Raw genomic sequence first — 13,756 nt, forward strand, 5'->3', positions numbered from 1 at the left:
TTCTTCCATTTCGATGAAGAGTCCTCTCCCTCGGTATAGCTAGCAGAATTATTACAATTGTTTGTCATTCCGGGATCCCAAATGTCGTAGTTCCCGGGAAAAGAGTCGTGGTGAGTATTCAGATTGTGCTTGGCAGCGTCGTGATTTTCGGGGTCGCGAAGCTATCCGGATTGATTACGAATCCGGTCGTCCTAGCAATACTGTAACACATGGATTCGCTGTACTTACGGGTATTTCCAACGGCGGAGGTCGTAATGAGGACGTTAAACGGTTCTGATACTTGTTTCTTTTGGCATACCTCTTAGTCTGGCGAGTGGTAAAGTGAACCTGACACATAGCATGTTCAAGCCTTGTTCCCCGAGGATCGCCCTTACAAAGATAGTAATCAGATGCAGGAATGTAGAGATGAGTAGAATTCATACGTCTTCAACATGAGATAGCAAAGATTGTGATAAGCACAGTACGTAGACCTCAATTCAATAAACGATTAGATGAGTAACATGAATATATACAAGCACATGTCAAAGAAGAACGCCTTTACAAATCATGACAGCCACCACGACCAATAACAACACTAAAAATACTTTACCGCAATCCTCCCATCCATCAACGCCGACAAATCCTCAATACAAAGACTCGCCGCAACAGCTGCAACCCCAAACCCAATAGAAATATACCAGACCCGACAAAATGCAACATTGAACGCCTCAAGCACAGCATCATGCAAAATGCTCAACTTTGCAGGCGCAATGCTACTCCCCAAAGCATCAATGACCCACTCCTTCCACGGCACCGCAACAAGCGTCCCCATCATGGGCTCGAGGATACTGAAATCAGTCACGCCAACCGTAATCGCGGCGGGAACAACGGTCTTGTATGTGGCGCTAGTAAGGGCCGACACGAACTGCGTGTAGAAGATGCTTGTTCCGATGACTTGGCCTACTGCGCGGAGGCACGCGGTTAGGCAGGTTGCTGTTGCGATGAGGTCGTCGGGGCAGATGACTGTTATGATGATTTGGTTGGGAATTAGGACGCCGCCTATGCCGAGGAGGGAGAAGATTAGGGGCGCCCAGGCGGTTGAGATGGAGTGCGTGTTTATGGCGGCCATGCAGCCGATTCCTGGATTTTGTTAGTTGAGTAGATAAAATGATGGGTGGGTAGGCATACCGATTGTCTGGACGACGCAGAAGAAGGTCATGATTGAGCGGAGGTAACCCTTGCATGCGGAGATCATGATTGCGGAGATGATGGCACCGCCCATGATGCCGAAGCCGTATGGTATGGTGCGGATGCCGAGTTCGACTTGATTTGAGTCGTAGACGGCCACGGCTTCGAGGACCCAGAAGATGAGTAGCGAGACGTAGTTGATACCCGCGAGGAGAATGACGACCATGAGTGCCAGGAATGTCCGGCGGTACTTCAAAAGCGAGCCAGGGAACATGGGGTGTGGAGCCCAGAGACTCTCGTAGAGCAGAAAGACAATCAGCAGAAAAATACCAATCGTCAGAGAAGCAATGACCCTGGGCGAGTTCCAAGAGTACTGCTGGCCGCAGTTGAGACCAACAAGCAAGAGCACTAAGCCAGCAGTCATGATTCCCCCGCCGACAAAGTCGATACGCTTGAACTTCTCCATGAGCGTCAAGCCAGCACCATTCTTTCTCGCAGGCGGGTTATAAAAGACTCCGATGATGACCGCGGTGATGAAGTTCCAAACTGCAATCATGGCAGCACAGTACCGCCAGTTCGCCTGGGCGATCAACGCCCCGTACAGCGAGCCCGGCGCAAAGGGGAAGAAACTAGCTACAACAATAGCAATGTAGTAGCCTCTCTTTTCTGTCGGGACAATCTCGACAATGGCTGCGATAGCCATAAGCTCCTGAACTGCGACGCCCATTCCCGCAAACACCTGGCCGGCAAGGTAACCTCCTGCAGAGGGGGTGGCAGCCGTAACGATCATGCCCAGCATGGAGGATAGAACACCAGCCAGAGTTATTCTCTTCCGGCCAAACAAATCGGCGAGAGAGCCTGCAAAAGGCGCAATAACACCGGTGGCGATCTGCTGTGTGCAAAAGAACCATACCAATAGGTCTGATGCACCAAAGTCTGCGGAAACCCGGGGGATGATGGCTGCAAAGACAAGCGCCTGCACTTGGGAGCCAACAAATGTCATTCCGAAGCCGATGAGGACCATGATGAATTTCATGTCCGAGAGCTATATATAGCGAAAATGTTAGTGCGAACGTTCGTGGATTCTTGATGCACCATCCTCAACACTCACCTTCGGTCGGCGACCGCCATCGAAACCACTATCAGTAAGCCGATTGTTTTCGCCATCTGAGTTGCATCGACTAGGGAACTCGATACCCTCCTCGCTAGCCCGAACCTGGGACTTGTCCTTGTGGTCGCCCATGATGCGTAGGTAAAGACTATAGCGTACCTATGCAGTCGGAAGTACAAAAATGAATCTCAATACCCCAGGATCCAAGAGATGGAGAGACCACCCATATAAACCCTCAAACAGACCAACAATTTCGCTACTTCCCAGTTTTCGAACCGTGCAAATCCCATGAACCAAAAACAGAATTCCTCGCCTGAGACATGATTGACCGCACCCGTGAACAGCCCAATTGTATCAGAGTCGACGAAATTGCACGGCGCGCCAAACAACCCTAAACTGCGGCTGTTCCATCGTTCCGATCTGGTCGCGATCCGCGCACCAACTGGTCTGTGCACGCTTTTCTCGGGGCACCCAGTCCTCCGTGCCCTTAACCTGGCGAACTTGGAACGAGCGGTGTTATAGGTGGTCATGTCTGAAACGGAGCCGTGTGCTCGGGTCGTATTAGATTGAGACAGGTAACGCAATGGCGAGTCGTTCGACAGGTTGAGTGTTCGCTGGGTGTTTCGAACGGCACTTTGTTCTTTGACCTCGGCTGGGTATTTCGATCGAGGTACCGACCCGATATTAGGGAGGCCTTGTGCATCGCACTCTGTGAACTTCTCGCGATTGTTTGGCATCTGTTGGGAGGGAAATTTGTGTTGTAGCTCGCGGACCGGGTAGTTTTTACTAGGGATTGTCAGCGATACAACCGGGAAGGAACAACCGACGCGGCGGCGATAGCTAAGCACAGAAAGAAAGCGTGCAAGGCTGGTAATACAACTTGCGCATCCTTTGATATCAAAAGAATGGACCTTGTGCCAGAACGCATCAATCAAATTCCACTATATGCACAACCTCACTACCTGATACCCATCGATTTCCATTGATCCCTCAATGTTCCACTACCGCCCCTTTCCACCAGAAATATCCTGGCCAAGTCTGTAGCCCCCGACCTTCTCCCACTCAACCTTCTGCCTCGTGATCGGCAGCTGGCGTCTAAGCGACTTGAACGCGCCCTCGGCCATCTGTCCGAAAGCGCGGTTAAGTTCCTCCTGGTAGCTTCGCTCGGCGGCCGCAATGCGCGAGATAATGCTCTCAGCGGATGCGCTGGAGACGGAGATGTTGACGGGCTTGGTGGTATTCAGCGAGACGTTGCCGTCTTCGTAGTAGTGCACGTCGACGTGGGCTTTGCCGGTAACGGTGGGGGAGTCGGAGACGGGGACTTGGTAAATTGAGCGGAAGCGGCCGTTCCTGTTTTAGTTGATGAGTGTTATTTGAGGATCTCCTTGAGATTGCTTCGGGGTTGTAGACGTACCAGAAGTTGTTGGGGGAGTAGCGGTTCGCAACAAGGAGAATAGCGACGGCTGAGTCATTCTCAATCGGGTATACGCCGTATGAAGAGGACGGGTAGTGCTCGCGAGCATGTGCCCCAAGCGCCTTCAGGAGAGATTTACTGTAATGCGGAAGAGTCCATTAGCCATAAATTCCCAAGCCCGAGCTTCCAACGCTCTCTTCAACGAGCCAACTCACATCAAATCCGCATTCTGCGACTCAAGCACATATGACTGTGCAGCAGAAGCTTCCTACCAACCCCGATCACGCCCCGTTAGCACTCCAGCCACTCAGTCCAAGGCGTAAAGAAAGACCGGCATCCTCACTTGCGTAACATGGTCGACCTCAAAAGACGTCTGACTCTCCACATCAAAGTACCGGTTTCCTTCGAGCTTGTTGAATTCGGAGACGATAACCTGCCATCTCGTTATTCAGCAATCGAGCTTCCTGATTGTTCCCAACCTCCAGTACCCACCTCCTGGCTAGCCCCGGGGAGCTTCACGGTTGCGAGCTGCGACTCATTATAGCGTTCGAATGCGGGAGCGAGGGATGGGATGATGTCGTCGCCGTCGGAGGTGAGGGTTTTAATGTCTGGTGTTGCGGAGTACCGGGGGTCAGCGGGGGTTCTTTGGGTGTGAGATTGGGGCTGTGGAGAAGAGTAGGGCGTCAGAGTTCGGAGGGGGTAGATGGGAACTACCAGAGACAACATCGGCGAGCTATAAACGACGTAGAGCAGTCAGTTACCAAGATCGAATGCGAACAGGGAACTTGCGGATTGATGTACCTCGCCTGGCGGGGCACCCTCGATGAAAGAGGATGCGAGTTCAAAGGTTGACGCCATGGTAATCAGACGTGCTGCAGTGCTTTGTGCGAAAGATTAGGTGAGAGATCGGGGTATCCGACAGTGATAGCAAATTGATCGAGAAGCGGACTATTCGAGGAGCTCTGCGGGGAGGAGGAACAGCTCCGGCCCCGGTGTCAACAGCACTAACGCCGTAGCCGCGGAGACTATGCACGTGCGCGCCTCAGCGGTTGTTCCAGCTTGTTTGCACCATTTGCTCTCTAGTACCTTACAGCTAAGCACGAGTGTCTTTATACAGTATCACGGGTAGCATTAAGAATGTTCTAATAAGATCACTATGTAGAATGAAATAAAGACTAATGTATTCGTTATATCGTTTTCCAACGCCATGATCGGTTGCCAGCCGGAATCAACTGCAAACCTCAAGCACACCGCAGTGATGCTAGTAAATATCAGAGCGAGTCCGGCTCACTTTGTAACAATGAGTTTCCGTCTTCTGAGCCGCTGTCTATTCAATGCTCATGTTCATGAACCCATCATTGGCCTCATTCATGCCCTGCATCCCAACCCTCTTCGGATTGCCCGAATGCGGCGTGGTGGGGATGTTGCGAGGTGCCGACCCATTCCCATCATTGAATAGTGGTCCGATGTTTGGCTTTGGTGGTCCCCAGATGTTTGGGCCGTTGTCGGCGACTGCCGGGGAGTTTGGCATGACCGGGCTGCTCTGTGCACTCATACTGGGAGACACGGCTCTTCGCTTAAATAGATTGGGGTCGAAGTCGTCCTCTCTCCGCCGCTTCTTGCGTAGCTCTGATATGACGCCAGTCTGGGGAGGGTGTGGTGTTGAGGAACGTGACGCTGGTCTTTCACCAGGTTTGACAAACTCATGGCCATTCGAGCCAAATGTCGTTGACGGTGTCATGTCCATTGCCATGTCCTCTTCCGAAACAGAGGAAGCATGTGGACGCGGAGGTGGTGGCGGAGTACGGTATCGTTCGTCAAAGGAATCCCAAAATTCATATCCGCCGGAGTTTCGATGCGCCTGATCGCTGAAGTTAGGCTCCTGGGGAATTGGTGCTGCAGATTTCTCTACTGGTGCATCACGCTCGCCCATCGCAGGCGGTACAAACATATTCGGCGATGAAAATGCGGCTAGTACGGGTGACGTTTGTGGGATGTCTGGCTCTGTTTCGCGCACTTGACGAATAACTTCAGCTTCGCGCTTCGAATCGCTATCGACCGGAGACGATTCCTCCATTAAGGCCGCCCGGATGCGTGCGAATGTCTTCGTCTTGGGCTGGACAAGGTGTTAGTGCTACTCAGCCACGAGATAAACGTGCATCTTACCAGTAAGCTACCTCTCCGAGTGACGGCTCGCCTGATAACACCCAGTGGGCCATTATCCGACCTTGACCCGGTTGGACTGTGGCCGCGGGTACCTCGGCTGTCTCCTTCATCACTCATGTCGGATAGTCGTAGGTCACGCGTTCCCATGCTGAGACTCTCTCGCCGTGACGATGCCGAATTTCTATGAGCAAAATACCCGTTGCCGTTTTCAATGCTCTTCATCACCGGCGGTGACAAAGGGGCCGGACTTTGCTTCGAGCTATTGCCACTGGCGCTGCTAGAACTGTGTCTGCTGCTGCGCCCTTTGCGGAAGCGCGCCCGTTGAAAGCTCAATAAGCTTGCTGCTGCCTGAGAATAGTTGCCCATCCAGTCATTACCAGGGCTAGGCAAGTTTCCTCCACCAAAAGAGTTGAACCCTGGGCCCAGTTTTCGTGCTTGGGGTGTATTCATTATCATGTCGTCTCGGTCACCCATCATCGGTTCATCATCTTCTTCGCTACTGCTGGTATCGGACTCCATCATGTTCACGCTTGACATAGAACTGGAGATTGTGGTGCGATCGGCGGTGTTGGAAATTGAGTAGGGCGGCAGGGACGAGCCGGGCGATCCACGACGCTGCGGGATAGCCACACCTCTGCCGCCCACCGTTGGCGAAGAGTCTGGTGATGATTCGGCGATAATTGAGTGATGGAGGTTTGTGCAAGCGCGAGAAAAGTCGAGCCCACGGGAGCGACGCGGTAGGACGGAACCCGGGGAAGCGGCGCTGTAGATGTGAGAGGGATCGAGCTTCGGAGAGAGGGGTGTTCGACTGGAAGATGCGGGGGTGGAGACTTTGGGAGGTAGAGACTGTGAATTTATAGGAGGGCCATCTAACGGTGTTCGGCGTGGTGTTTGTGGCGCAGGTAATGAAGAGTCATCTTTACTGGCAGGACGCTCCTCGCCGGCGATTGGAGAGAGAGACACTGAAGGTTTTGAAGCATCGGAAAGGGATCTCGTTTTCGGTGATGGGCGCGATGAAGGTCTGAGCGAACTCGCTTTGTCCGCCGCAGAGTCGGTCTGGGTGCCTGATTCACCCAACTCAGACCGATCCAGGTCAGATCGCTGAGACAACTGTTCGCTGAGGTTGCTCGCGAATGGAAGAGGGGCGGTATGGGAGACTGCCGAAGGAGATGTCGATGATGCCATACTATTCGCTCACCTGTCTCAGACACATGCAGACATATTGCGAATAAATCCGATAATAGTTGTATGAGGAGGTTGTCCAAGTCGAGGACCGCCAGTGGCTAGGAATTCCAGGGCTTTTAAGAGCGCGACGTTAAGCGCCGCCCTGTCGCGTCAAAGGTCGGGATCGTTTCAACCACAAGGGCTAGAATCAAAGCAATGATATAAAAGACGGCCAAAGCGGTGTCAATGGGCGGGGTGCTCGTTATTTCAGATGCATAGCGCGCAATCGACAACAATAATCCACGACGAGTTCGAGATGCGCTTTGGTTGGACTTGGATCGGCCTCGCTGACGTCCATCTTGCCTGTTTCGGTCCACTCGCTCTCCGCCCCGCACTTGCCATTGCCTGCTGTGATTGGTGTGCTTGGCTATACACGTCTTACTCAGCGTTGTGTACACAATCCTAAATAGGAAGTCTTGGGGTGACCGGCACGGAAGGCAGGTGCTACTAGGTTGGGATTGGTTGCCCCTTCCTCTTCTCAGATCGTCCCTTCTTGCCCTGTGCTCGGATGAGCGCGAAGGTACAGTAGTAGGTACAAGATTAAGACACAACCACGCCTAAGCAAGGCTCATTGCATTGCTAAAAGGAGCGACATAGCACTCCCAATCATTATAGTCCGCTCCATCATCTATAGAAGGAGTAAGAACATTGTCGCGGACTTGCCACACCTTCACTATCACGGCTCTGGTACGCGCGACACTCAGGATGTTGGATTCCGACATGGACGCCAATGCACGTAAAATCAACGGTCGTCCACCCACTTCATTCCCAGTCTCGTCCTCCCAAAGAACGTCATTTAGCGGATCCAGCTCGACAGCTGCAACAAAGACAGGCCATGCCAGGCCGACATATGCACCCGCATCAAGCACGTCGGACACAAGCCGGAGAATTCTCCGAACATACCTAACCACTAGAGGAGTGGTTGGTGATGCATTGTGTAACGCACAATGTAGGTATACTATTGCAGCGAGACGCTTCAGCTCGGCTGTGGCTTGCAGCGCTTCTTCCCCTTCGTCGACATCTTGGATCAAATTCTCAAGTCGGTGACATAGCGTTTCTGCCTTCAATAACAGCGCCGCCTGGCCAGACTCCGAAGTGAGTTGTCGCCTTGTTCTACTCAGCTCGGTGATGTCGGAGAGAATTGACACCAACTCGGGGCTGCAACCCATCCAGGAATCAATTTTGCGCTCGCCCTGGTGCCAGTAATCTGTCCCAAACAACGGTTGCTCGCCACAAGCAGTGCGGCCCATTATGTCTTGGAAAGCGAAAAATCGTTCAGCAAAGGAGGTGACCTCATTATGCTGAGGTGCAGGCAAAGTCGGCTGGTGCCGTCTGAACCGGATCAGCTCTTTAGCGCCTTTCAAGTGAACGATCCAGCGCTGATCGCAGTGGTCAACAAGCTCATATAGACATAGCAACATCATCACTGCTAGGACCTCGGGGTCGGTTGAGGACCCAAGCGATGCAGCAGCGGGGAGTCTGTTACGAAGGCCTCGCAAAGCTTCAGACTTGAGACGGAGCCCAACTGCGCTGAAACGCGGATTTTCTTGCGACAAGGCGCATGCTCCCAAAGCTAGGATCGCTTTTGAGACGGTATCCGATGCCGTTGAGCAGAAAGGGATGATGATGGAAGCCAGCGGAGAGGGAGAGGTCGCACTAGCATTCATTCGAGGACAAACTCGATCCACAAAGTATTCGAACAGTGGGCCATGAATAGTGCCGGAAAGTTGAGGGAAGACAGCTAGAGATGGCACTGGTTCGGCCAACTGTATCATCGCTGATTCCAGTTCATAAGGGATGATTCGACTGTTCGAAGCCTTCACGATGGCGTGATCATCATCAGTGGGTGTGACTCGGTACGGCTGCTCAAACGCTTCGGTAGAGTTGTTGATGAAGTTCCAACTGTCCACCTGGGGGACCAAGCACCATATTTGCTCCGCAAAAGATAGCGCATTCGGACTTGCAGATGTCGCGTGCCCAGCACCTTTGGATTTACTCCAGACGCCAGCTCTGCCAAAAGCCTGGCCCCGGCTCGCAAACTCAGACTCCCACTTCAAGACCACCTTTGTCGTGCATATGAGCCCTCGCGTCTCGCACCTGGTGCAAGCCGGCTTCTTGGTGTCACAGCGGACGCGACTCGCTCGACACTCGGAGCATCCTTCGCGACTACGGGTCTTGACTGGACCCGGGTCGTTCGCCTTTCTACGAGGCATTCAAGAGAGTATTCTGGTAAGATCTGGTTCATTGCCTGTTCTGAAAGCAGACTGTCATACTCAAGCCTCGCCTGCAGGCAAGCAGCATGGTGGCAGAGGGGGATGACTTGGTTGAGGAACTTGAGGAAGTCCATTTTGGCTCATCCCCGGTGGCAAACCGGTGGGTCATATGCCTCAGGCATCATGTCATCTTAGTTTAGAACAACCTCGGTTGGCCCTCTGCTCTCGTTGATTTTTGGCCAATCTTATTGAGGAGATTCTGAGAGGATAGCGAGCTAGGTAATGTACAAACTGAGGTAGCCAATGCCGTGGTGGGCGTCGTTCAAGGAGTCTTTATTGATCAGATAACAGAACTATATTTATCGGCCTGAACCGCGCCATGCCCCCAATCAAAGTCCCCAGCCCTATCAACACCCCTGCTCAACTCGTCATACGCTGAACCTGAACTTATGTCGCCATATCTCTGACAGCGAACTTTGTCCTAAAATTATACTGCCTCACAAACCAAGCATTCCACAGCTGCCACTCCTGTTCCGGATCCGCCAATTGTACCTGCGAGCACCTCATTAGCTTTCATCCCTCAAACCAAAAAAAAATAAAAAATAAAAAAGAGTGACGAAAATACCTCAAACCTCCTCAAAAAACTCGGCACAAGCTTATAGACCTCCATAAGCGAAATATTCTTCCCAATGCAAGTCCGCGCCCCGGCGCCAAAATGCAACATGCTGCCGTTCATAACGCGCAACTTCTCCTCCGACGCATCAAGCCATCTTTCGGGAATAAACTCATCCACATCAGGCCCAAATATCTCCTCTCGTCTATGCAATACCCAAGCGCTACATCCCACAATTGTCCCGCCCGGAATGAAATGACCGTCTATCTCGATACCAGTATCTGGTGTCACGCGCTCTAGCATGAGACCTGCGGCGGGAAAAATCCGAAAGGACTCCTTTATGACTGCGTCTAGGTATGGGAGGGTCTGGGACTCAGACCAGGTGACTAGGCCTGAGGGACGGTTTTGAATGCGACCGTCGCGGACTGTGTCGTTGAGTTCTGATCGGACGCGGGACATAATATCGGGATTCTTGAGGAGGTAATAGAATACCGCGGCGAGGGAGATAGCTGTTGTTTCAGAGCCGGCGAAGGCCATGGACACCGCCATTGTGAGGACGCGCTTCTCAGTCATGAAGTCTGGTCGGGATGCTGATGCTTGGATGAATTTCGTGAGGAGGTCTTGTTTCTCCTCAGCATCCTGACTCTGCGAATCAGGTCCTTTAGCCGATGAAGCTGCAAGGCGCTCACCCATCCTATCCCTCGCAAACACCGCAACAGGATGCGAATTATCCACTCCCCCCCATCTCTGCAAAAGATCAAAAACCGGATTCTTCCAAAACACCCTATCAAGCCACGGCATCTGCCCAACAGGCCCCGCATAATCAAAGATCCGCGCCAAGGAAGCAACAATCCCATCGATGTCCTCATTCCTCTCAATAAACCCATGCCGCTTGCTATAAGTAATACTCCCAATAACATCAAAGGCGAAGAACTGCAGCCACCGGGCAAAGTCGCATTCTTTGCCTGGGTTCGCGAAAAGAGTCTCCGTTTGCGAGAGGAATAACTCGATTGTTTCGTTTACCATTGGTTCGTACGAAACTAGGGATGTCATTGAGAAAGCGTGGCTTACGGAGCGGCGGAGTGTAGCGTGGAATGTCTCATCTAGTGTTGAGAAAAGGGAGGGGAGGGGCTCGCCTTTGGAGACGGTCATTTGGACGGGGTAGAATGCCGACTGTACTAGTTCATTAAGATCTCGCAAAGTTGTTGGTTGTCAGGGGATTAGTGGGATACCTTTGTAAATCCCTTATTCAACCCGTATATCACCTTGATAGCGTTCGGCGACGCAAAAGACAAGGTATTCGGTCCGAGCCGAACTACATCGCCGTGTTTCCGGTGCAGCGCTATATGCGTGAGCTCTGGGCGTCGACTGTGGACATCTAGGAAGCGCCAGAGGTTTGTGAATTTGGCCAAGAATGGACCGGGGTACCGGTGAAGGCCATTATCGAAGTATTGCTGTATCAGGTACAGCAGGAATAACGAAGGAAGGATGTAGACGGCGTAGGTTGAAGCTGACTGTGTGTGATCGAGAATCTCAGATACAAGAGCCATGATTGGGGTTAGGAAGATGGGTAGGAAGCAGTTAGGAGACAAGTATACTTATATGCAGGGCCGTTGTATGGCAGCGGCACCAGTCACTATGGGGGCTAATGCACCACTCAGACGTTTATCCGGTAGATTAAGAGCCGGAACTCACTGCTATATCTCAACCCGGCAGTTGAAAGTGCGGAGAACCGAAAGCATCTTAATTATGACTACATCGTCCAAGAAAACCGGCGGCAGGATTCTTTGTTATCTGGATGCCAACTCATACAGACAGCGGCTGGATGCTGGAAAAAACACCAGTCCCCACAAGAGATACATGTTCTCAGCGCAAAAAGATCATTTCGGGTGCAAAGACTTCCACGAGTACCGATATAGCTAACTTCAGAGCGGATACATGAAATGCGGAGGATCCCCGCAATCTGTAACTATTGCAGCGGGGGCGGGGCTGGACGTGGAACGATCGGGGACAGCCGACACGTGCATGATTAAGAGCATGAGGTGCTGGAGGCTGGTTGCTTGGTACTTGTGCATCGGCAAAAGGGTGCCTTAAATCTACCGGAACCCACTGCTCTCCACAAGGCGCCAGGTCCAAAGTACCTGCGCTTACTGAGGTAGTGAACCGTTACATACAGTACAGGGTCTGCTTGACGCCTGCATGATGCATGAATCTGTGGGTTCAATTCATACATGCGACCTATCCATTTACAATAAGCGATCTGCCAACCTTTGCTTTTCTGTTACAGGTGGTTTACTATTTCCCGTGCTTTGGATCTATTGGATGCGAGGTGTGGTGGGGTTCTTAGACCAGAAAGTGTCGTTCGTCTCATCAATTCTATAAAAGAGAGCTAATAGCTAGCATGAATTAAGGGTATCGTAAAGATAAGAAAGTCATGGGTTTCATAAACACCAATGCTCCTGGCAATCAAGACCCTCAAATAGTGCAAAACATGAGATAGCCTGTCTAGCGGTCATGTGAGATCGCCGATTCCTCCATTTGGTAAGACTCTTCGCCGGCCCACGATTGGGCCCGGCGACCAGATAGTTGTTGCTCCTCATCATCTGGGATCTTGGAGAAACCATCTGGAATAAAATCGTCTTTGCCGTATGGAGTGTCACACCTGAAGGAGCGGAGTGGTGGGAAGTAGCGTCGGTAGCAGAAGTAGGCTGTGACTGAACCAAGAATGGTGCCAGACGTCACATCATAAACGTCGTGGCGGTAGTCCTCAAGACGGGATATCGCAACCATGAGCGCACAAACAATCGGAATCAATACCAAGAGGCAGCGGCATAGGTCAGTCCGCGGTCTAAAAACGTGCATCTGACCAGAGAAGAACCTGTTGTTGTTTGTTAGTGGGCATGAACACATTGACTGAGACCAGGCTTACAATGACAGGTACCCCAGACCCGCAAATGAAAAACTGCTGTGACCGCTTGGAAAACTCCTCCAGCCCTCTTGTAGTATATGCTCGTTCTGCTGAGTGCAAACAGTCCACATGACAAGCATGCTCTGCGGGGTGCCTTTTCTAGGCTGGCAGCGCGAGATCAAGTCCGGGCGAGGTCGTCCGACTGAATTCTTTATGATATCCGTAAGAAGCGATGTGAGCATAAGCGCCGTGAGGAAACCGAGAATCGTCACTTGAACTTTGTGTGGATTGGGTCGGAGGATGGCGGCCCAGACTAGAAGGATAAGGAGTGGGATCACTCCAGCGTAAAAGATAGACCATACTGCAAGACGAACCCCTCTATTAGTATACATTAATAAGAGTCAAAGCTTAGAAATACTGACACACTGGTACTCGCTCGACGGTAGCAAAAGGGTATTGGATAGCTTGGTTATCAAGAGAGAACATTCGGTGGAACGGAGTGACGAATATTTGGATCTGGAAAGGGATAAACTGTTAGCAATTGTAGCTAGCCACAGAGACAGCGTATAAAGCCTTACCAATATCCAGCATGCGATAATGCAAGCCAGGCCGACAACATCGAAGAGTGGGTAGGATCGCAGGAAAAGACGCGACAGGGCACCGGCAACTCCCCCGACCACGGAAGATGAAGCTGACCCCGCAGACAATGCGCTGCGGGCCATTTTTGCGTTTTCTATGAGATAACAAATGTCATGAGATATAGACTTCTCAACAGGAGAAAGCACTGTTCGTCGCAGACTAAGGCAGTTGCAGAAGTGAAGGTCCTCCGGTTGTCGCCAGCGGTTTCAGAAGGTAGTCAGCACGGGCCACCTCTACTTAAGTCAAGTTACCTCCGAGGCTCCGCATTCCCCGACAAAACATCACCGCAACACTGCCACTG

The 13,756-nt window shown here is 51.9% G+C and overlaps 4 protein-coding genes across 4 annotated transcripts; all 4 read right to left on the bottom strand.

The window, feature by feature from the left end:
• Positions 1–574: 574 nt before the first annotated feature.
• Positions 575–2,410, bottom strand: BDV14DRAFT_194442 (fungal trichothecene efflux pump; the record flags this gene model as incomplete). The annotated part of the gene is made up of 3 exons (XM_073771932.1): positions 575–1,119; positions 1,168–2,212; positions 2,279–2,410. 3 exons carry the CDS (start codon positions 2,408–2,410, stop codon positions 575–577), a joined length of 1,722 nt encoding a protein of 573 aa, XP_073633617.1.
• Positions 2,411–3,087: 677 nt separating this feature from the next.
• Positions 3,088–4,684, bottom strand: BDV14DRAFT_161645 (F-actin-capping protein subunit alpha). Its single transcript, XM_073766779.1, has 7 exons — positions 4,494–4,684; positions 4,407–4,425; positions 4,185–4,300; positions 4,036–4,125; positions 3,908–3,960; positions 3,693–3,830; positions 3,088–3,628 (listed from the first exon to the last, which is right to left on the bottom strand). Exons 1-7 carry the CDS (start codon positions 4,548–4,550, stop codon positions 3,280–3,282), a joined length of 822 nt encoding a protein of 273 aa, XP_073633618.1. The 5' UTR covers positions 4,551–4,684; the 3' UTR covers positions 3,088–3,279.
• Positions 4,685–5,019: 335 nt separating this feature from the next.
• On the bottom strand, positions 5,020–11,458 carry BDV14DRAFT_186433 (uncharacterized protein; the record flags this gene model as incomplete). Its single annotated transcript, XM_073770813.1, has 6 exons — positions 5,020–5,808; positions 5,859–7,044; positions 7,749–9,284; positions 9,789–9,847; positions 9,921–11,081; positions 11,141–11,458. The coding sequence occupies 6 exons, from the start codon at positions 11,456–11,458 to the stop codon at positions 5,020–5,022; spliced, it is 5,049 nt and encodes a 1,682-aa protein (XP_073633619.1).
• An 846-nt stretch (positions 11,459–12,304) lies between these two features.
• On the bottom strand, positions 12,305–13,622 carry BDV14DRAFT_161651 (phosphatase PAP2 family protein). The gene is made up of 4 exons (XM_073766780.1): positions 13,395–13,622; positions 13,239–13,332; positions 12,838–13,177; positions 12,305–12,786 (listed from the first exon to the last, which is right to left on the bottom strand). Exons 1-4 carry the CDS (start codon positions 13,536–13,538, stop codon positions 12,414–12,416), a joined length of 951 nt encoding a protein of 316 aa, XP_073633620.1. The 5' UTR covers positions 13,539–13,622; the 3' UTR covers positions 12,305–12,413.
• Positions 13,623–13,756: the final 134 nt, after the last annotated feature.

This window comes from Aspergillus stella-maris, assembly GCF_047715825.1.
Source record: "Aspergillus stella-maris strain CBS 113639 unplaced genomic scaffold BDV14scaffold_1, whole genome shotgun sequence".
Taxonomy (NCBI): Eukaryota; Fungi; Ascomycota; class Eurotiomycetes; order Eurotiales; family Aspergillaceae; genus Aspergillus; species Aspergillus stella-maris.